The 23,361-nt window shown below is 43.2% G+C and overlaps 1 protein-coding gene across 6 annotated transcripts; it reads right to left on the reverse strand.

The window, feature by feature from the left end:
- Positions 1–13,838: 13,838 nt before the first annotated feature.
- Positions 13,839–17,841, reverse strand: snx10a (sorting nexin 10a). Of its 6 annotated transcripts, none has more exons than XM_080442257.1 (8): positions 17,784–17,795; positions 17,492–17,539; positions 16,962–17,048; positions 16,224–16,324; positions 15,847–15,945; positions 15,339–15,545; positions 14,901–14,986; positions 13,839–14,596 (listed from the first exon to the last, which is right to left on the reverse strand). In XM_080442257.1, exons 2-8 carry the CDS (start codon positions 17,522–17,524, stop codon positions 14,214–14,216), a joined length of 996 nt encoding a protein of 331 aa, XP_080298383.1. In that variant the 5' UTR covers positions 17,525–17,539; positions 17,784–17,795; the 3' UTR covers positions 13,839–14,213. The 6 variants fall into 6 exon arrangements, with proteins under 6 accessions (XP_080298383.1, XP_080298382.1, XP_080298384.1 ...); XM_080442256.1 differs by lacking the exon at positions 17,784–17,795 and adding an exon at positions 17,712–17,769; XM_080442258.1 differs by having other exon boundaries at positions 13,839–14,593; positions 17,492–17,841.
- Between the last annotated feature and the right edge of the window lie 5,520 nt (positions 17,842–23,361).

Genomic DNA, 23,361 nt, shown 5'->3' on the forward strand with positions numbered 1-23,361 from the left:
ACACCATCCTATGATCAGGAATCGAGTTGGTTTGGTGTTTGTGAGTGAAACTGGTATAGTGGGTGTCTCCAGTCTCTCCCCACCAGTCACAAGAGATGCCAGAATGACAAAGGAATGGAAAATGCTACCAGAGTGGAGAACAAGGGCACGCAATAGCACTTAATTGCCTGGACTCGAACGCTCCAGCTCCACTACCATCAAACTACAGGAGGATGGCACATTGAGGGAATTGCCATCCCAACTCTCCTTCCCTCTACCAGAACATTATCTGGGTCACATAGGCCAGGCTGAAGGACTACCTGGACTGTAAACTTATAACAACACTCTGTGGCAAGCTATGATTGACATGGGAACCTCCCCATACTTGGTCCATCTCTAGGGACCTTACCAGATGCATGCGACTCACTGTCCCCCACTCCCAACCCCCGTGATCGACTACCAACATACAGATGTGGACAAATGATCAGGGAGACATTACAGATGCGAGGACAAGGGTCGCTCTACATCACACAGTGGTGAAAAACAGGAATGTGTCATTGTGAGTTCTGGCTAGCAGAGATCCAGGACAAGATCTGACTGGATCTGCTCAAACGATGTGGGGGTGGGGGGGGGGGCGTGGTGGACATGACAAGGACCTTACTTATTATGGGATTACAAACAACAGCCCTCTAATGTTGCAGTGGCAAGCGATCTGAGTGAGTAATATTCCTCCTCGGGTACAGCCATGTTCATGGCAAGCTCAACCAAGCATCCTGAAAGCTAGGCCTACACCAGACCATGAGAGGCTCATATACAGCCAGTTTCGACTGCACCACCGATTACCCAGCCTCTGGTACTACTGGCACCAATGGTGCCAATACTGTCAGTGACTAGAGGAAACGGCACACAGCAGGACCACTAGTAGCAGCCCCCCTGCCCTCAAACCCTCCCTCAACCCGCACAACGTGCCCCGAGAGCAGGACAATAGGGCATAGGAGTGGCAGCCATTTTGTGGTGCCACAGATAGAGATTTTCCCATAGAAATTTACAAAAATATTTATATAAATTGTTTTATGCCTGGAACCAAGCCATCCAGGCTGTCATCAACAGATTATGTATCGTAGGTGGCAGACACAAAAGAGAGGGTGACATACGGGGGCGGCCATAGCTGAATGGTTAGACAGCCCACCTGGGAAACCGTCCCAGGTTTGATTCCAGGCTTCAGCAATGTGTCGAAGTGTCATCGGAGGCTGGCCACACAGCCCGCCATCCTCTTAGACCAGGGATGTAGACTCGCTTGTTTGGGAGATAGCTCCAGACCTTGTGTTTGGGCCAGCGCCTGAGTCTGAACTAAGGGGTGAGTCTCCACTGGTTTACTTCACGCAGCTACTAAGAGAGACTGAGAGTGTGGGTGAACCTCAGAGAAGAAATTAAATTGCCACTGAAGATATCATAGGTAGGCAATTTTCTGAACTGTCCACAGCCCAGCTCTGAGATAAAGAGCGAGTGAGGTGGACCAATTATATGAAGATAGCTAAAGGTTGAGCACAGACAGATAAAGAAAACCAGGAGGCTAATTGGTTCACAGTGTTCTTACATGACGAGAGGTATTTTAACATTCTATCAGCTATTAAGTGTAGGCTACATATTGAAAGAAAGAAATAGATTTTCTCTCCCTTTCTCTCTCTCCTCCTCAATGCTTGTCTCTGTGCAAAGACGTGAGAGACTACTTTTTGTTTTCTTATTTCTTGTTGATAGGAATAGCTAATGAATATCTGCCGTTTCTGAACATGAAAACTATTTACGTTTTTGATACCTCCAAAAACTCCCTAATGAAAAATAAAAATCAGGTGTGAGTGGAGGAACATGAGCAATGGGAATCACACATGTGAATGAAATCATAATTACTACTAATTTCTGCTCACCAATCACGAGTTCTACTTAAAATTCACCCAAATGAACCCAGCATTCTTAGTGCTCTTGCATCCCCCCGCCATCCTGTTTCACACCAATTTGTTCTTCCATTTTCATCTTCACACGCTCTCTCACAATCTCAATCTCTCTCTGTTCCTGCTGGGGGGGGGGGGCTCCCTCCACCATCCCAGAATTGACTCCATGTCCTCCATGCCCAGCTCCCCCCTACCCAATCATCACCACCTTCATTATCACCACCTTCTTTCTTTTCAATAAACAACTTGATCATAAATCCTGACTGTGTGGTTTTCTGCCTAGTAAACTGGCTATAAAGTGGTTCTGACTGAGTTCTGAGGCACACACCCCCAACTACTCCATTGGGCATCTAAAATTACGATAAAATGCACAACAAAGTAATTACCAAAATATGGATATAACTTTGGGTTTCATTTTATGACTGTGACAATGTACCCCATCTAATGACCCTGATATTGGGCTAGATTTTGGCAGATAATTATGTGCACTTAAGGATGCTATTTGGATTTGGTCAAAGTTAGAAGACTCCAGGCGAAATAACAGCAGAGTTAATGAAGTACTAAAAAACCATAGATGTGCCAACTGTCCCCTGGTCTCCAAATGAACTGAGACAGCCATTCCTCCTCTAAAATCTATAACGTAATCAGAGATGAGACTGGGAAGAGAGAGCCAGATTGGGAGGCAGAGACAGACGGAGACAGACAAGGGGATAAATTGAGAGACAAATGGAGAAAGTGGGAAAGACCATGAGCAATAAGAGACAGACACTGAAAGAGACAGACAGACAGACAGCATTATAATTCACAATAAGAAAATAAGATAAAGACAGAAGAACCATATTTAATCTTTCAGTAATTTCAACTAAATCACACACGTGTGTGTGTGTGTGTATGTGTGTGTGTGTGTGTGTGTGTGTGTGTGTGTGTGTGTGTGTGTGTGTGTGTGTGTGTGTGTGTGTGTGTGTGTGTGTGTGTGTGTGTGTGTGTGCGCGCGCGCGCGCGCGCGTGCGCTATAGAGCTATAGTATGCGTGTTAATGTGCATGTGTGTACGTGTGTGTATTTGTGTGCGTGTGTGCCTATTTGTATACGTGTGTGTGGTGTGCGTTGTCTCGTGTGATGAATGAATGACAGTAGGCATGACGGCTCATCTTCTCTCAGGCGGCTTGGTGACAGAGAGAGATGTTACATCGCAGAGACAGCCACCACACTGGCAGGCAGGTGTCACACACACACACACACACACACACACACACACACACACACACACACACACACACACACACACACACACACACACACACACACACACACACACACACACACACACACACACACACACACACACACACACACACACACAGTCACGTACACGCATGCCTGCACACGTATAGATACACATACAACTGTGTGGGGCACACATGGATGTGAGTAAAATGGAGAAACCCCTAAGGGTTCATTTGTGTCCATTTGTACGTTCTCCGGGTGGAATTAACAGTGAAGACTTTACTGTGCACCGTCCACACACTCACACACATGTACAAGCCCGAGCACTCACGCATGCACATTTAATACGCACTAAAAATGCACATGCACGCACTCACAATACGTGCCACTGCATGCAACAAGACGAACCTCCCCCAAACAGGGATTATTTTTTACCTGCACTCACCCAACCCATCCCTGTCCTCACTGACCCTTCCACATCCCCCCCCTCCCCCACCACCACCTCACACACCCCCACACTGTAAGTGAGCCGTGTTACGGCTGCTGTGGCCGACTGCCCCCCCCTCCCCGCCTCCGAGACCCGCCGGCCCCTCTGCCCCTCCTAAAGTCTCCCGCCCCCAATCAATGGAGTACCATGAATATTTCACACACCTCTGTCACGCAGGAGCCGAAGAGAGAGAGTAAGACAAGGGTGGGGGGTGGGGGGGGGGGCTCCTGGACACCCGAGGGGCAGGAGCAAGGGAGGGAACCAAGGATGGAGGCATTGGAGGGGTGGAGGGGGGTGGGTGGAAGGGGGGAGCTGGTGATTTAGGCTGTCAGGGCGCCAGTGCGGTGGAGAGATGGGGCTTCTCTTCCTGAGCCAGACAGGGCCGATAACTCATTAGCACGCGCTGCGCATGCGCGCGAGAGAGAGAGAGAGAGAGAGAGAGAGAGAGAGAGAGAGAGAGAGAGAGAGAGAGAGAGAGAGAGAGAGAGAGAGAGAGAGAGAGAAAGCAAGCAGAGAAAAAGAGAGAAAGATAGTGAGAGAGATTGAGAGAGAGAAAGCAGAGAGAAAAGAGAGTGAGCGAGACAGACAGACAGAGAGAGAGAGAGACATACTGTAGAGAAGACGCAGGCAGTAAAGAGGCAGAGAGAGAGAGAACACAGAAAACCAAGGAGATTTCCTCGTTCCTCCACTTCTCCTTTGCCTCTCCCAACCACCCCCTCCGTCCATCTCTCTCTCCCCTAACCCCACCCCTCTCTCTGTCTCTCTTTTATTACCCCCCCACCTCCCCTACCTCCCCTTCTCCTCCTCCCCCATCTCTCCTTCGGCAAGTCCCTCTTCTCCCCCCCCCCCCCTCTCTCTCTCTCTCTCTCTCTCTCTCTCTCTCCCTCCCTCCCTCCATCTCTCCCTCCCTCCTTCCATCTGTCTTTCCTGCTGCAGTGCCCGTGCTGCCAGGCAGTATAAATCACATCTCTGGGCTTGGCTGCAATGGGCCTGAAAATAAAAAGGCATAAAAGTGTCTGGATGAGCTACGGGCTGGGGGGGGAGAATTCCTTTATGATGGGTCTAAATCCTTCTCCAACCCTACGTCCTCCGCACACAGCATGCACGCGCACACGCGCACACACACACACACACACACACACACACACACACACACACACACACACACGAACACGCCATACACACATACATTTGAAGGTGCCTGCATACATGTACACACACGCAAATGCACGCGCACGCACACAACCTGCCCCGTAGCGCTGATGCTGCTTTTCAATGATACTCCTGTGCTTTGAAATCAGCCCCCACACACAGCACTAGTAACACCCCCCCCTCACACACACACGCACACGCACACACACACACACACACACACACGCGCGCGCACACACACGCGCGCTCGCTCGCACACGCTCCCACACACAGACACCACACATCACATCCATGTGTCCGTGATCAGAATTGAGACATCTTCTCTGCGTGTTCTGTCTTTTAAAGGGACAGTTCAACTAAAACTCACACCGTGTTGACGTAACCCCTATCTACACCGTCTGCCCCAATCACGTTTGCTCAGGGCTGACCCTTTGAAGAGAAACCGCCTCTATCTCTCTCTCTCTGTCTCTCTCTATCTCTCTCTCTCTGTCTGTTTGTGTCTCTCTCTCTCTCTCTCTCTCTCTCTCTCTCTCTCTCTCTCTCTCTCTCTCTCTCTCTCTGTCTCTCTCACCCCCTTTCCATTTCCCACTCATGGCATGTTTTCTAAAAGACTTGTAACAGTGCTATTCTTCTTCTGATTTGTTCTAAGAGCTTTGGGGGAAACGCAACACTCAGACTCAAAGCAGAGATTTCGCGATTCTATGAATCGACCATGGAAGCATCCCGTTCCAGAAGCATCGAATATAGCCACTCCGCCACTCACAGCAATGCAGTGGTGTCCTCGGTAGTGCATAAGCAGCAACTGTATGTTGTGAGCTTGTAGATCTGCTATTTTCAAATACGCAATTTTCTTTAAATGTATGAATTTCCTTGACATTTTGATTGATTTCTTTAGTTTTTGAAAATCTTTTGAAATAATTAAAAAAATGTAGGAAACGGAAAAAAATTATATTTACTCGAGAACCATAAAAATGCTCCTGTGACCCACAAATGGGTCCCGACCCATTGTTTGGGCTCTATGTCACACAGTAATAAGTCCAGAGTCGAGAGATGAAACACCAACGATTTGATAAAAAGGTACCTGCTATTACAAAGCGATCAACAAAACAAAATAGATTACAGTATCGATATGATTGCGATAATAGTGTTTCGTTGACATAATGCCAACATTTTAACTGACACGGTCAGCACATTTTTTATTTTCCAACATAAAATCATAAAAGCAGTTTTGAAATATGTCTCGAAATTATTGTATTTTATTGTCGCTTGCTGTTAACGGGGCAATGACAGTATAAGAGCTATAATGGGTGGTAATTGATAACCCCTAATGACACACCTGCACTCAACTCTTTCACTTAAACACATAAAACCCATAAGGTCTTACATGTTTCATTAGAAATAACATGTTGATGTAATTTTTTTATGACAGAGTATAGCAGAGGGACAGTGACAGCCACATCAGATCTGTTGTATTCATAATTATTTTCAGTTTATGGCCTCTCTTATCGCCATCATCTTTCTGAGTAAATAATCCAATATAAAATGATTAAGGTAAGGTGTGACATATTGAAATGAAGCTTGTGGCAGAGATGCATCATCAAGGTTACTTAAATGACTATGAGAAAGAAGATGGAGGGAAATGGACATTTGGCCAATGGGCAGCTCAAAGCTTACAGCTCTCCTTTATTAATCAATCTCTGCACGCGCACTTTGTCAGGTCTATTAGATCAAACTGTGCTGCGTGACAACAGAGGCTCTCTCTTTCTCTCTCTCTCTCACACACACACACAAAGTCATGCATCACACACACTCATGCAAAAAATGATTGCATATTCATATGATAAGGACCCACACACACACACACACACACACACACACACACACACACACACACACACACACACACACACACACACACACACACACACACACACACAGAGGGGTGGTGATAATGGTGAAGCCTATTCAGTCACAGTGGGGGCCCATCGTAGACCTAATTACACTCGGTTTGGCCTTTTAACTGTATTGATCAAAATGCTGAGACAAACGAGAAATGCTTATCAAGCTAGAAAAGGAGAATCCTCAGGAGTATACGAGAGTGTGTGTGTGTGTGTGTGTGTGTGTGTGTGTGTGTGTGTGTGTGTGTGTGTGTGTGTGTGTGTGTTTTGCACAGGGAGCGAGGTGTGTGTGTATGTGCATGTGCATGTGAGTGTGCGTGTGCGTGTGTGTGCATGTGTGTGTGTGCGCGCGCGCATGTGCGCAAGGTAATGATGGCCTAGGTCTGGGATGGTGCCGAGATATTGGTGGTTATAAAAAATTGCAATTCGTAGTTTTCCGTTATTAATTACCATTTCCACTCCTACCCCTCTGCCCCCTCCTCTTTACCAGCCATTAGACATGCTGCATAACACACATGCATGGAAACGCGCACACACGCACGCAAAATCAACGTCCCATTTGCATCCATTCACACAATGCAGAAAGATGCCAGCGAACACACGGTTCCAAACACACATGCGTTTGTGTGCATGGGTGCGCTCGTGCACACGCACACGCGCACACACACACACACACACACACACACACACACACACACACACACACACACACACACACACACACACACACACACACACACACACACACAAATGAGGTTCTCCATACCACTGCTCTAAGTGTACAATACCCTGCTCTGATGAGCAAGCTCTTGTCGACCTTGGAAGTCTCTGGAAAGACAATGCAAGGGGAGCCATGCTGAGAAAGGGATGAGGTGGGGGGATAAAGATAAGGAGGTGGGAGTCATGGACAGAGGGAGAGGGAGACAAAAGATGAGAGGACGGTGGGAGAGAGAGAGAGAAGAGAGAGAGAGCCGTTCAGGATAGGGCACGAGGGCATTGCTTGCTCGCTCGCTCCCTCCCTGTTTTCTCACTCTCCCTTCTTTCTCCCTCCACCCCTCATCCGCCTATAAGCTCATCTTGAATGCAAATGTGGTTTCTGTACAGTTCCTTTGTGCTCGGTCTAACTGCTCTGGAGAGAAGCAATTACAACTGCTCCACTCACTCAGAGCCAGAGAGACACGAATGGATGGAGATGGGTAATTAATAAAGAGATAGAAAGTAGAAGGGGGTGAAGGGAAGGAGCAGAGGTGAAAATTACCTGTAGAAGATCTGCAGCTATATGCCGGATTATAGCAGCGCCTTGACTGGGAAGCCTGATATATATATGCTTTGTCGCTTGGCGAAAATAGACGATCTACAAGCTCACAACCTGTTTATTTGACACACTGTTAAGGACACAGCATACGTGCACATCATGCAACTACAGACACACAGATACGGTATGCATTCACCATTACATGCACACGTTCATAAATGGATGTAGAGCTGCAAGCATCAATTATTTTCTTAGCGATTATTCTTGCGATTACTTTTTTGATTAATCAAATAATCGAGAAGCATGATTTTTTTAATGAAAAAAATAGATCTTCCATTAAAGCATTATTTTATGCTTTGTTGCACAACAACGTCGTACAAAATAGTTAAGATAGCAGATCCACAGGCTCACAACACGCCGCATGGCAACACGTTGTGAGCTTGAGATCTATTTTAAAAATTTTTTAAAATATTTTGAAGCTTTTCGCCTATGACATGACCAAAATGGGGATTGATTATTAATTGATTATTTGATTAAATTATCAATTATTGATTTTTATTTATTTATAATAGATAACACATTGATTAGTTTGATTAATTGTTGCACCCCTAATTACATGTGTGTGTAATACACATTCAAGGACGCATATCTCTCTTTCTCCCTCCCCTTGTACAGTACTTCTTGTAGCCTGACCCAGCACACAATCTCTGACCCCGCCACAGTATACCAAAGGTCAAAGGTGAGAGGTCATTGCCATTACACCACTCTCTGTGCCGATCGATACAGGAGTGACAAAGGGGAGCTGTTGCGTCACCACCTTTGCGTGTTCTAGCCACAGAGTTGTATATAACTATACTGTACATGAATATTATATAACTGTGGTTCTAGCCGAACACAGTGAGAACATCAGTGAACATCTATTTCAACCTCCTTACACACATACACATATTCATTTGTTTTGCTGTGAAATCTGAATTTAACTTAACTTCTTCGTCCCACCCTAAAATTCTTGAGAAATATGACATCACCCTTTGTCATCTATCTCTGTCCCCCCCCCCCCCCCCACACACACACACACACACCTTCCACCCACCCCCATTTGGATGCTTAGTCGTCGTGCCAACTCCGTACCCCATCACAATCGCAGCGTCCGGAATGCTGCTGCAAGGCATGGTAGGAGTTTTTATGACAGTCATTTGGGCCTCTAATATGTCAGCTCCATTAGCCATCGCTAACGCTTGCAGATAGATGGGCCTCTGACATTTATCTGCGCATGGGCCGTATTTTACTGTTAAATGGCTGTAAGACTGCGCCAATGTGCGGAGTGTTCGTGTGTGTGTGTGTGTGTGTGTGTGTGTGAGTGAGTGAGTGTGTTTTGCACAGGGAGAGAGGTGGAGAAGGAGACGCATTGACTTTTAATGATCTTCGTGGCAGCACTTTAAAGGCAATGATCACAAACACAAAGCTAGATATGACCTCTGACCTCCAGAGAGAGAGAGAGAGAGAGAGAGAGAGAGAGAGAGAGAGAGAGAGAGAGAGAGAGAGAGGAAGGGAGGGAGGGAGGTTGAGACCCAGGCCTCCAGCCTCAACAGTTGAACAGCTGACTAGGCTGGGCCCATCCCGCTGTGTCAGCAGAAACATACTACAGTACAAAATAACAGCTAATTAATTTAGCACCCTACGGAGAGAGAGAGGCTAAGAGCTGTGAGAGGGAAGTGAAGGAGTGATATAAGACACAAAGGGTGCAAAGGAATAGCAGGGGCAGTGACTATATTCACACTGTGGCCATTTTACTCTCACGTCATATTTGCGGGTTAACTTGGGAAACCCCACACCGACCAGGGTGCCCAAGTATGACTTAAGAGCAAAATGGCCTCAGTGTGAATATGGTTAATGGGGAGAGTTACTCGGGCTAATTGCACCTATGGATTTTGCCATTGTTGGCTTTTGTAGGGTCAAGGGGGTGAGGACATTCCCTCTCATTGCTTCAGGTGAAGCTCTAAATGAGCCGATAATTTAGACCCATAAAGTCTAATACTAATATTGACCGTCACTACTACACGGGAGCCTTCATCTACTGAACACCATTAGAGAGATTTCCCATAAACCAGCTGTAACTATGAAATATACTCTCATCATTTAACACCTCGCTGGGCAGATAAACCTCTCTCGCACCCAAACATAAAATACCACCAACCGATCAGATCGGATCAAAACCTGAAAATATCAACCGTGTCGTTTCATCGATGGCCTCTCAGGAAGCCAGGTCACCTGTCCAGGGGCGGCCTGCACTGACTAATGTGACAGAAAATTTACAATTAAAAATATCACGCGAGCCCCTGGAGCTGGCGCAACGCAGTCTGTTCACAACTGACTGGACACTCTAATTGCTTTGAAATACAATTGGGTTTGGACTTTTGTTTGGTGTTTTGGAGGTACGCAGCGCATCAATGCACAATCGAAATTGAGTTATAAATTACCGAGCTGAAATAGACGCGCAACGTGAATGCTCAATATCCAAATGGTGAATATTCTGGGCTTCAAGAACAACAAAACAGATGCTTGTGCATGCACACTTGAATTCACTCCCCACAAACACACACACACATCCCCCTCTTCTACTTGCATTTCATTTTGTCAGTAAATTAACCGGCCTGAGGGAACCAAAGAGAGAGAGAGAGAGAGAGTGTATGCGCGTGCGTGCGCACGCATGCAAGTCTGTACAGTACGTGTTTTGCCACTGCTGCTGTTGTCTATTACAGATTTAATGGAAGAGTGCAGATGGTTTGTGATCTTCTAGTGCTCTAGACTGTGGCTTATTTTGTGTGCATGTGCACGTGTGACGTGCGTTGCATTGCATGCCGTCATAGTGTGCGTTGATAAGGTCAACCGTAACAGCAAACAGAGATGGAGAGCTCTGAACACAGAGCAGCTAGTCAGAGGACGGCAGGAGATGATGAAAGAATGCCCGTTCACCCACGACTCTCCCAACACAGTGTGTGACTGTGTGCGTTTGTAGTTATCATGCCTGCCACTGTGTATGCATGTCTATATGTGCATGTGTGTCTATGCACATGCACATGTATTAATACATGTGTGCATGTTTACATGTACGCTTACAGTACGTATGTGCATGCATGTGTGTGTGTGTATTTATGTGTGTGTGTACATGCACATGCATACGTATGTGTGCACTGCAAACTCCTGAGTGTCATTTTAACTCTCAGACCCTTATAGGATCCATTTTTACACAGTTAAAGTGACACTTAGGATTTGAGTGTTGTGTGTATTCGTGTCTCGGTGTGTGTGCAGGCTGTACGAGCACAGCTCGGTGGCCAGGATGTAAAGGCAGTGACAGCTTCATTAGGGCCCGGCCGCACGGGGAGACAGCACCATCCAAGGAGGAGGGTGAAAGAAAGACAGAAAGGGAGGCGAGAGGGAGGGAGGAGAAGGAGAAAGAGGGGAGAAGAGAGACACGGGACAGGCCAGGTCTCCTGCAGGGCCGGCCCCCACGTCAGTCCAGCCGAGTGGAGTCTGGGGCCGACAGCTGCTGTCTCCTTTAATGAGCCTTCACTGCTTTCACCCGCTTTCAATTTACCGGGCTGTCCAGCACCACTGCACTGCCCTAAATACACCACGACACCCCCCCCCCCCCCCCAATAGCAAATACACAAAGTACACTTACACACATACACCCACACACGTCACACAGAGTTTGAGGTTGTCTTCAGTTCTGCAGGTGATTCCCTCAGGTGTTCCATAATAGTTAAATTAATTCCTTGTCATCCTTTAATTAGGCCATCTCATCTGGGAGAGAGCCGACACCAGGTAGGGTGTGACCAGTGTCACTTAACAGAAAGCCAAAACTTTCTCAAAATAGAATGTGTTGTATTAATGTACAGCTACATACCAAAATCCTGAGTGTTGATTTCAAGAGCCATCAATACATATTGTCTATTCACAGCTTCGGCCATATATAGAAAATAAACAGAACATTAATGGGTTTATTTTTAGATTTCACATTAAAACGTTACCAAACGTATCTGAATAACCGAGTCAAAGCTGGCTAAACATCATTGTGCAGTGCCAGAGTTAATAAGTAATGGTAGTTAATTTGTAAATCTTACTCGGAGTGTAAAACCCTTTCATAATGAACCACTTAAACCTTATATACTGAGTTGACTGGGGACCCCAAGGGGTCCATACTTCATCTCGTACTTCTTTCTCCTTCTACACCGAATCTCTTTGCTGAAAATAGCCAATCTACAAGATTGTGAGGTGTTGTGAGCTTGTAGATCTATTTTCAGCTAATGTTCGCCTTTATGCATGCCCAGAAAAGGGACGCTAGGGTTCATGTGGTTAAAAAAACATTGAGGATTTTGCAGTGTAGGTACAAGCAGACTTGACTTGTTTGAGGGAAATGACACCCCAACATGCATCCAGCTTCAAATCAATCTAAATCTAAATGGACTATATACTTTTTCCTCTGTAGCCAACCGAAGACTAAGAGTAGCAATTTTGAATGTCTTTGTCTGCGGAAAAAGAACATTTAGTGACATCAAACCGAAATATGACGACTGTCCAGGGCGGCCTATTTCCAATCAAGAGTGTAAAAGCCACAACACAAGGAAGACACTTTTTCACATTTTAACCAAACCACTGTAGCGTCTAGGTAGTGTAGCAGAAAAAGGTGCCCTCAAAATCTTTGACAAAATGCCATTTGCTTTTCTGGTGCTAGGTAATCTTGAACAGATTTTCCACAAAAACAATTTATCTCCACGTTCATCTAAAAACACATAGAGGTGATTTCTGCTGGTAAGTATAGTGTCCCATGGGCAAATTTGGGTTACAGACTGTATCGCATTTGAAGTGTCAGTTAATCTAAAAGTAAACTAGTAAAATGAAAGATCATAATACATTGTGTACTGAAGGTCAATTCATGGAAAGGGCATTGGCAGCAGTATTCCAGATGAGCTGGACAGTTTAATTGTGTGTGTTTAGTTGAGACACAACTAGAGGGATGAACTGTTTTCTTACGTTTCTCTTAGCGTAAAATCTTGTGATATTTTACGTAGCTCAAGATACAAATGTAACCAAATGGACCCATTTGCTTATATTGAGTACATTTCCACTGAAGATTTCTGTGGAACACATTCTACAAATAGGGTAACTGTATTACAGCAACTCCATGTTAAAGATTAGTAAATGTTTCTGTATGTCGACTATGGAACAGTCCCATTTGCCTTACCCTGATCTGGGGTCTGCCATACACTCCTTTCAGTCCCAGAACTTCCAGGTCTAGGACAACAGAAGAGTGGGCAGCATAAAGCCTAAGTTCATGATCGCTCACTAAATGGATCATTTGATGTGTATTGAATAGGGTCTGGCATTGCACATTTAATAAAAGTTGCCATTTGCTACAACTCACCTCTCGTCTAGGAACTTCTATTAGCCTTCTGCTGCCTGGTCAGAGAGATCAAACAAAAATCCCATTACCAGATGCTTGAGAGACACAAGTACAACGTGTACATGACCACTCGTCTGATTATTGCTACAAAAACCTAAGAGCTGATCATTAACATGCATGTGAACATGCTTCAGTTTCTACACAAAACCTTGCTCCAGCAATCCTTACCAAGACGTTCAACCATCAAGTAAATAATTCAAATGATCAATTCATTGACACAATAAGTCGATATCCTCTGCAGGAGCATTGTTCATCATGATGTGACACCCTTTCTTGAATCTCCCATGATGTCTACACTCCCTCTACTGGGCTGTTACAAAAGTGCATTAATTTGAGAACACGTTGTCTCTCACCCCTGTCATTTCAGAACAAAAAAAAAAAGTGCAAAAGAGAACTGTTATGCAAGTGAGACTGACACAAGTCAAATATCCTTACAAGGCTCTTTTATTCATCCATTGACAATATAAAAAAAATATCCTTACAAGGCTCTTTTATTCATCCATTGACAATATAAAATTAGTTTCTAAAAACGTGTTCACATTCAAAATAAGATCCCTTGGTAGCCTACACAATTGGCGGATAAAATAATTTACATTCAATATATTAAAATTAAGAATTTAATATCATCATTGAGAAATTTTCCCAGTACTTCAATTTCTCAGTACTGACAGATTTACTAATGAACACTTTAAAAAAACAAGGGTAAGGTAAGGGAGCCAAAAGCCAACAGAGGCTTAAAACGATAAGTCTCTGTGCATAACTGTTGTCCCTGGTTTGCTGAAGGCAGCATACCCATACAGTTCATCTTCCAATAGCTTTGTTTGATTGGTTTGGCAGCAGATTTGCACCAAAACGCATGCGTGTTACCTCTTTGCTGTCAGCACTAACACAAGTACACATTTCTGGTTCAAATCGGCTCAAAGCTATGGGAAGTGAACCGGAGCAGGTAACAGGTACGCCACCTTCAGTAAATCCCAGGGCTACAGTTATGCACAGAGCACATTGTTGGCTCTTCAATAGAGGCAACACGGGCTCCGCTGAGTGCCGACTGTCAGTGTCCGATCCGATGTCAGTCTTCAGCGACTTGATGGTGAAGGGCTCATTAGTGACCATGGTCACTAATGATGGCTCAAATGGTAACATCCATACTTGATCCCAAACCTGATGATGCTGAAAACGAGCTGCTGTAAAGAGAAAAGTTACATTTGGGATGGTCCACTAATCAAAAACATTCTAATCTAAATATGTGCATGTACACCAACAGGGTTAACAAAAACAAAGTTTTAGTTAATGAGTTATTGGTGCCATATCAAAGACACAGCAAATGCATCAAATTATGGAATATTGCCATATTTTCCGTTTGGTGTACCTGCTGCATCTAAATTTAGAATCCATCATTAGTCTGTTAGTCTGAGTTTGTTCAAAGTCCACACAAAATTACAAATGCATGCAATTTGTGCTCATGTCATAGAAATCTAAAATACATACATAAAAAGACTGGACTAATAACCGCTTCCCTGTGGATGAGTGACATGTTGATGTCAGTCTTGCCCAAATATGGAAAGACGGCGGATCTGAGATAATTCACAAAATGTAAAAATAAGTAAATATTCAGGAAATCACTTTGTTGGCCTACTGGCAGTATGCACAAGAAAACTGGCGCTGATCAGTCCAGTGGTTTGAGAGATTAGCCTCCGACACACAGACAGACCCTCTTCTAGATGCCTTGACCCTCTGATTGATTGACTTTATAAACAAGATTATTAACAGTACAGTCAAAGGTTATGCCAAAATTATTAAAAACGCCCCAGGGGCTTGTTTCAATTGTGGTCCATTGTACTCAATTCATCAGTAATACATACAATAGCAGCCACTTGGTAGTAATTGCTAGTATTAATAACTAAATGCATCCTGTGATAATACTACCTTTCACAATCCGAGTCGTAGGAAGCTTTGCACCCATCTTCCAGGGGAAAGCGGTCAATGCAGCTTCTTCTAGGCCTCTGGATTGCCTGAGCCACTGTATACCTGGTCAGGCCCTGGACACACCTCTCTATTTTGGCCACGCTCAGATCCGACTGGAGGAACAGGTGGAGCCGGCTGTCTGATAGAAGCAACGGAGTGTAGAGAACGCTGCAAAAAACAAGAGCATGTTAACAGCAGTAGAAAAACTAAGTAAAAGGACTGAGTAATAACAGAAATGACTGAGAAATCATCTCCTTTGTGTGAACTTTGAATTGAAAGACTGTAGTGAAGACGGGTGTTTATTTCAAGTCGAGTAGGATTCTCTCTTTCATCAGTTATCAGACAAGTTTCCAGAGGGGTGAGGGGGGGCTTGGCTTTCCCTGTGTACCAGTAGATGGCGATACTACATTGTCTTACCGATTACACTTAAGGTTACAGTAGGGATTTTCTGGGGGAGGGGGACACTCACGCATCTAAGAATTTCCGCATGCCCTCCATCCTCTGGTTGACCTGTTCTGTGTCGTTCAGTCTGAAGAAGGGTTTCCAGGGGGGCAGCTTGGGTACATTTCTGAATAGAAAACACTAATCAACCAGGGGTACTTTGCTCTTTATTATTAACAGAAAATGCCACTATAGAAAGGAAACTCATCCAGTCTCATCTCATTTGTCTTGTTTGTCTCGTTAGTAGCACTAGCTAAATTGCTCCCGAATCTCTAATAATTCAGATGCATGAATGACCCAACATAGTGAGACTTCAAGTAAGGAATACAAAAGGATAAATTACAATACAAGGATAGCACGTTTGTTCTTAAAAAACTAATAGCCAAGATGATAGTGTGAACTTACATGATGTAAGCATTCTGTTGCAGATTGTGGCGCAGCCAGACAAACTCATTGTACCGCCTCCTTACGCACGAAGTCTTTTTTGCAAAACACATGCTATTGGTCTACACAAAAGAAGAGAACACAATTTAACACAAGGCAGAGTAAAGCCAACACAAATAAAAGCCTCTTTAGTCAACCTCCTAAACACTAATTTATACTTCACTGTACGATGGCGTCACTTTAGTCAACCTCCTAAACACTAATTTATACTCTACTGTACGATGGCGTCACTTGCTGACACCAGGAAATAAAATATGTTTCAGTGAGAGACCCTTGTACGGTGAAGTATACACAAAGCCACAGTGAAGTATACACAAATCCACAGTGAAGTATACACAAATCCACAGAGCGCTGCACTGTAGGTGGCACAATCATTGCTGCGGTGTCAGTCAGCTGCTGCGGTTCCGTCCGTCTGTTGACGTTAGCAGACCAGCCATAAACTAGCCTACTGGCACCTGACGTAGGTGGTTCGTCCTGATTTTCTGTACATTTTTGTAAAGTTAGTGTTAATAAAAAGCAGGTAAAAGAGTAACGTGAGTAGTCAGTGACTGCAGCTGACTGACACCGCAGCAGCAGCTGACCGAGTCTGACACCGCAGCAATGGTTGCGCGCAAGGCAGCGCTCAGTGGATTTGTGTATATATACATTTTATAAGTCATAGCCTTAACCTTGACAAAGCATATGCCAAAAAGCACTCACATGCAAACGGATCTCATAGTCGACGTACGTGTGCCAGAAGCCGTCACTGTGGAGCATTGGATCTCGAACACAAATGCTGACAAATTCCTACAGTGGCGCAAACAAATTAAAAACTAGGGCTCCAAGGGTCAGAAAGGGGTCCTACCTAGTGGTGAAAGGCAGAGTGATTAAAAAAAACTAGGGCTCCTGCATTTCATATGGGGGACCCAATTAAAACAGGGTTTCAGTTAGTTATGGTTTTAGGATAAAGCTGCATGTGTGGATATAATGGAGAAGGCATACAAACTGGACATGTCTCAGCACAATCTTTCCACTGAAGTGCCAACTTCTGGAACTCACGTCAACTTGTGCCAAGTCATAAAACCACTTAAGCCCCATATACTTTACGACAAAATCAAAATTATTCCATTTTAGAAGATTAAAAAAAAGTTTGAAAAGTTGCCCAAAATATGTATACCTGGGTTAACTGCACAAAGCACATCTAGATCAAAGCCATCATGATGCTTTGTGTGTGAAGAGCTGCCACTCACCGTTTCAATTACGCTGTCCAACAGATTGTCCATACTGGGTAAAGAAACCTGAAAAAGAAATGGGGAGGGGGGCGTTTAGTCAGTTTTATGGCAATGCCTAAACACGAGTTTGGATTTCAGGAACTATATTCCTACCTTGCATAATAAAATTCCCCCATGTCTGCACCAGAAATGGCCAGCAAGCAGTTTAGTGTGGCAAAATGACAAACACCAGCATTACATTTCAAAACGTAAGAAAACACTCTGCTAAAGGCTTCTGCTCAGGCCGGCAAAGTCAATGCCATGTTCCTACCAATAGAGCAGGGACATGACATTGGGCCAGGAGGGTGAAATCAACAAAATGCAACAGTGCAAATAGTTGGGGCAGATTCAATGAAAAAGGGGACCTTAAGGGATTGGTTCAGTGAGTGAAGGGGACAATCTGTCTAAGCCATAAACACCTTAAAATGAACTCATAAACAGGCAGCACTATGTAAACTGTATGAGCAATGTGCCTCTGGTGGCACATTGCAAGGATGACACAGCACAACACTGACTCCACAAATTCCCTCCACTTTGTCATGATTTTCAAATGAATTAAAAGCATCCTTCAAAGCAAGTCATTGATAAAAGGCATTATGGATGTCAACTAAACTTGTTCCTCAATCCAGGATGTGGTGTGAGCATCCTGGGATCGTGGGATGTAACGTCACCTTTTGTCCTCCATAGACAACAGGCGACCAGCTAATCAATAAGCACAAACAAGAGTTCAGAGCAGGAACCAACTCTCCACAGACCTCACATGAAGCCATTTGCCATTAAGGGTGGATTGTCTCACCATTGATAAATTAATTATTAGTCTGGAAGTAAGTAGCAGCAGTTCACCTACATTTCTTTTTAGAATAGTTTATCCAAAACCAATGCAAGTTTGCACGTAAATAATTGCAGGATAGAAGTAAAAACAAATGTTAAGGGGAAATAAAGTGTATCCACCTTTTTAAAGGCCCGTAATTACATCATGTCAGATGCTATGCGGTTATGTGTCAATGATATGGCCTACATAAAAGTATATTCTTAAAATTTGGCCTGCCAATTTATTAAATATTGGTATTAATGATTTTCCAAGAATGATAATGATTGACTTTACCCACCTTTTTATTTACCACTAGACCGTTGTGCATTAACACACCATGAATCCACTTAAGACCCATTATGGCCTATTAGACTGATTAAGCAAGCTCACTTAAATAAATTGAATAGCCAGGCCAGGCCCTACCTTATCAATTATGCCTCGACCCTCGAGAGAAGCACCATAACAAACTAATCCAAGAACCTTTACATTGTGAACACAGTGCATGTAGCCTACATTGGATAGCATTGCAGTTTTTTGACGTACACTTGTCAGCATACATACCTTCCTTGGACTCGAACGGGAAAACCAAACGTGGTCGTGTGTTTGCAGCTCGGTGCTGAGCTAGAGCTAGACTGATAGAGAGTGGCTCTCCGGTTAAAACTACTGCAAAACAGCAGGGTAAAATGTCTAAAATCTTTGGATTGCCACAGAGTTAAAATCGTGTGGGACAGGTCAGGTAGACCTGAGCACTTCCTCCCCAATGCTCCTTTTCTGCATGTCGGCTGTAATCATGCCCACCTGCGCATGATTGAAATCACCTGGTTGGAAGAGGTGATTAGTCATTCAAGAGGGAGATAATTAATAAAGCATTAGAGGTTCATAATCTATTTCCAAATCTCCACCCTGGCCATATAAAACAGGTAATCTTTATTGTTACATTATGCCCATTATACAGCCTATATGTTCTAGACTTGCATCAACATGAGAAAATAGCAAGAATTGTCTATTTAAAAAAAACATAGAAATAGGGAGGAAAAACCTTACCTTTCACCTAATTGATTAGACCCATTAATATTATCAACAGTACCAAGGTCAAATAATCCTTGTGTAGCTATAGACACAATAGCAATAGCCATACAGAAAAAAATGCCTTATGGCTCTGAACATGGCCTCCAGCTCTGCTTTAGGTTTATACAATTATACTTCCAGAAAATGTCATGATGTAATACTGAAAAAAATATAGAACACATGTTTTGCTACATGCATTATGGTATGGCTTAGTTTACATGTCTGCATTGTGGTGCCTTGAAACCAGTATAAGACCTTGTTCTAATATTCTCAATTGAATGTTCAAGTTACCTATCACACACAAGGGAAAATGTGAAATAATTTGTAATATGATATGACATGGTGTTATATGACATGGCATGTTTGACCTTAGATTCTTCTAGTGTGAATCCTCAATTGTATTGTCCTGAATTCTGATCAGCCCTGAACAATGAACTACAACTGTGGCCTTAATCTGCACCACCTATTTCCATTCTAATGACTACAAAATGAATTAATCACAGATTTATCAAGTGATGAATGGATGTCGCGTCAGGCTGACCTCACCAATTTCCTTAGAGGTCCATAAAAGTTATTCCACAAATCTGAGCCATAGGTCAGACACTCAAAATTAACAAACTATGATCACCAGTAGTTTTATATCTTAAATAGTCTGCTGTCAACAAGTTGCAAATTCTGGGAGGCTATGGTCTGCTCATTTGCATACAAAGCCCTTTTGTCATGGGTGTAATTCAGGAGATGGAAAGTTTCCATGGTTTATGCACCAGCATCTCCAGAGGCAGTAGTACTTGAGATAAACTTATTGACATATTATGGCCAATAAGTGAACTAATAGGCCCTAGAAAATTGACTACTCTATGAGTATATCGTTTTTGTCATATTTCTGTTATGGTTGTGTTTACTTTGAAAGCATTTTAAAGTGTGGCTTTAAATTATTTGATAAACACAGCAGCCGCAAATAGTCCCTGGAGAGAAGCTTGATTTGTGAACAAAATTCAAATGTCTGGCTTCTAAAACTGAAACAATTAAAGCCAAAATGGTCTATGTTTAATGACATGTTAGACCTGCATAATCCTTTATGTATGTCCAAATAAAAGTAGCCCTACATAGTTTCAAATGTTTTTCCTGTTGTAAATGATTACATAACTGATGACTATATTTCATTGATTTGAGGATTATTTAAATCAACAAGGGGCACGTGAAGGCCTAGAGGTAAAGAGGTCAACCAGTAACCAAAAGGTCACAGGTTCAATCCCCAGCACAGACAAGAGGACGTGTTCCAGTTGTGAGCTGGTGACTGGAAGGTAGCTGGTATCTACTGAATGGTGCCCACTGCCCACTATCTCTGCCTACAGTAAATGCCCGTAAGCAAGGCACTGAGGGCCAAAACGGTTCCAGGGATGCTGTACTGCAGGTGACCCTACCCCTGAAATCTAGAAGAGATATGAAAAAAGACAAATGTCATGCCTACAACAGGCCAGATTTTAAGTCTATTTGTATGCCCATTTTTCTGGTGATAGAATGTGCATGATACTTACTGTATACCTGTATTTAATAATGGTTCATACATTATGCAAACCTGGTAAGGTGTAGATGGCCTGGCCACACTTTAAGTATTCTCTTTTTTTAAATTTTTATGGCATGGCTCTGCAGGAGTCTAGCCATCTAGAAGAGGGTCTGTGTGTCTGGAACTATTCTTATTTATATTATTTTTAATTAGTGTGTTACCTTATTACTTATATATCTGCCTACTCTTATGTTACTGTGATGCTGCTATGACACCTGAATTTCCCTTAATATAAATAAAGGTCTATCTATGTCCACATAATATTCTGAATATATTTAGAAGATATTATGCTCATATGAAAGGTGACTGTGCATTGATTGTTGTCCATGTGTGTATATTTTGGTTGAAATAAAAAAAATCTGTTTATTTCTCTGCTTGTTCTTCAAATTCAGTGTGCTCCATCTAAGAGTTTCACCTATATATTTCAGCTGATTTCACGACTGACAGAGTTCGACCTTTCTTTTATTTAATGGTATGGGAGCGCTACACTTGACTTGTCTGTACAATACTGCTTTACCGAGTAGCAGGCCTTACCATGTATGCGCACCAGTAGGCTTAGGTCTTGCATGGATATAGAGGTGTGCAACTTTGTCTATTTGTGTCAATTGTGTCTATTTTTGTAGGATCATGTCTTCTCTCTTCTCGTTACATTTATCACAGCCACCCACATTTATGCCTACATGTACAAATGACTAACAAAACAACTAACCAACCAGCTTAACTATTACATCAACTTTTTTTGGCCACATGTGAAAATGTATTTTACACATAATTATTGTTACCTTGTACTTCTTGTGTTTGTCACTACTCTTACCTGTATCTGTTTAATGCCTGCTGCGGTGCTACTAACACCTGAATTTCCCCAAGTATCAATAAAGGTTGGTCTATGTAAATGACTGCTAACTGCCTGATGCCTAATACAGAACCAAGGGGTGTCTATCTTGTGTGTGCTGTATTGACACCACCCATCACCCAGGCCTAGATAGTTTTCTTTTTTTTTGTGAGCATAGAGAAAGTAATGGTTTTAATCATGAAACATTTTACCAACATGAACCCTGGCATCCCTATTCTGGGCATGTCATAATAGGCAAACATTCTGCAATAAAAGCAGATCTACAAGCTCACAACATATCACGTTGGACTATCGCTTTGTGCTTGTAGTTTAGCTATTTTCTGCAAAGAGATTTGGTGTGTAGAGGGATAAAACCAAGTATAGACCCCTGGAGGGTTTTAGATGTGGTTCATTGTTAGTCGACAGTGGGCTTTAGCTCTAGCCCAGAGACGGAACAATTCAAATTCTGTAATAATAGCGATAGTTCATACAGTAGTTCTTAAGTAGTCACACAATCATTATTCAGTTTTCTTTCTTCATATTTTAGTTACTTAACTAGACATCGTTAGAAGTATGACCTTGTACAGAGTCAAGCACACAACTGTTTGTGCATATTTCTTTTTTGAGGGGAGGGACTTGATGACATCCAGTTTGGTCTGATGAAGAGCCGGTAGGCTGGAAACGTCACGTCCATGGTGTAAAAGAAACCAAAATAAAAAGGTTAAGCTTTGGAGCATGATCCAGTGTGTGGACACTTTGACGCTGAAGCCTAAATTAAGCATGCAAGTCATGTTGGGCGTTGCAGCACGGTTTGCACACATTGTATGTTTCCACAAAATAGACTTTAAATACTTAACCACAGAGGTTTAATTTGATTAAAGGGCCCAAACTGCAGCCTGGTTAATAATAGGGCTAAACAGGCAGGGTATCTACAGCCAATCTCTGGAGTGGATTAGAAAAACATATGGTCCACCATGTCAACATCAGTGAATTTATTCTGGTGGTCTTTGATGCAGAAGGCTTGCGATTTTTTTTATTTTTTTTGTGAACATATCTGATTCATTATCTATCAGGAACAAGAGGTTGTCAAAATAAGCACACACAAACACAAATCAGAGTGGTCTAAAATCATTTTCACAATGCCATTTAGCTGTCCACTAAGCAGATTCTTCGTGGAAGGAACCAAAATTCTTATTAGTTTTGTGATGGTTTTTGCTCCAACCAAGATTTTATTCCAGAGGAGATACCCACATCTGTCAATTCTTGACAAGCACTGAGCCAGGTTAAGCCAGCTCCAGAGCAGGCCAGTAAGTACAGAGCTTAACTGACTCGGTTATAGTACTCTTCAAAATGTTAGCATGAGGTGGTGATGTTTTAAGTGGCGAATATAAACCCTGAGTGATGCGACTGGTGTGTGAAAGCGGGTAGATTATGAAGAATGCTTACGGTAAATAAGTGTTCTTGGACTTCAGTGGACAAGCATGTCAGAAGTGACAAAGTTCCTTAAACAGGGCATTGGCCTTTTCCACTATCATCAATTATGATTGGAGAAATCTTTCCCTTTGATTTCC

This window comes from Gymnoscopelus braueri, assembly GCF_963280865.1.
Source record: "Gymnoscopelus braueri genome assembly, chromosome: 11".
In the NCBI taxonomy this organism is placed as follows: domain Eukaryota; kingdom Metazoa; phylum Chordata; class Actinopteri; order Myctophiformes; family Myctophidae; genus Gymnoscopelus; species Gymnoscopelus braueri.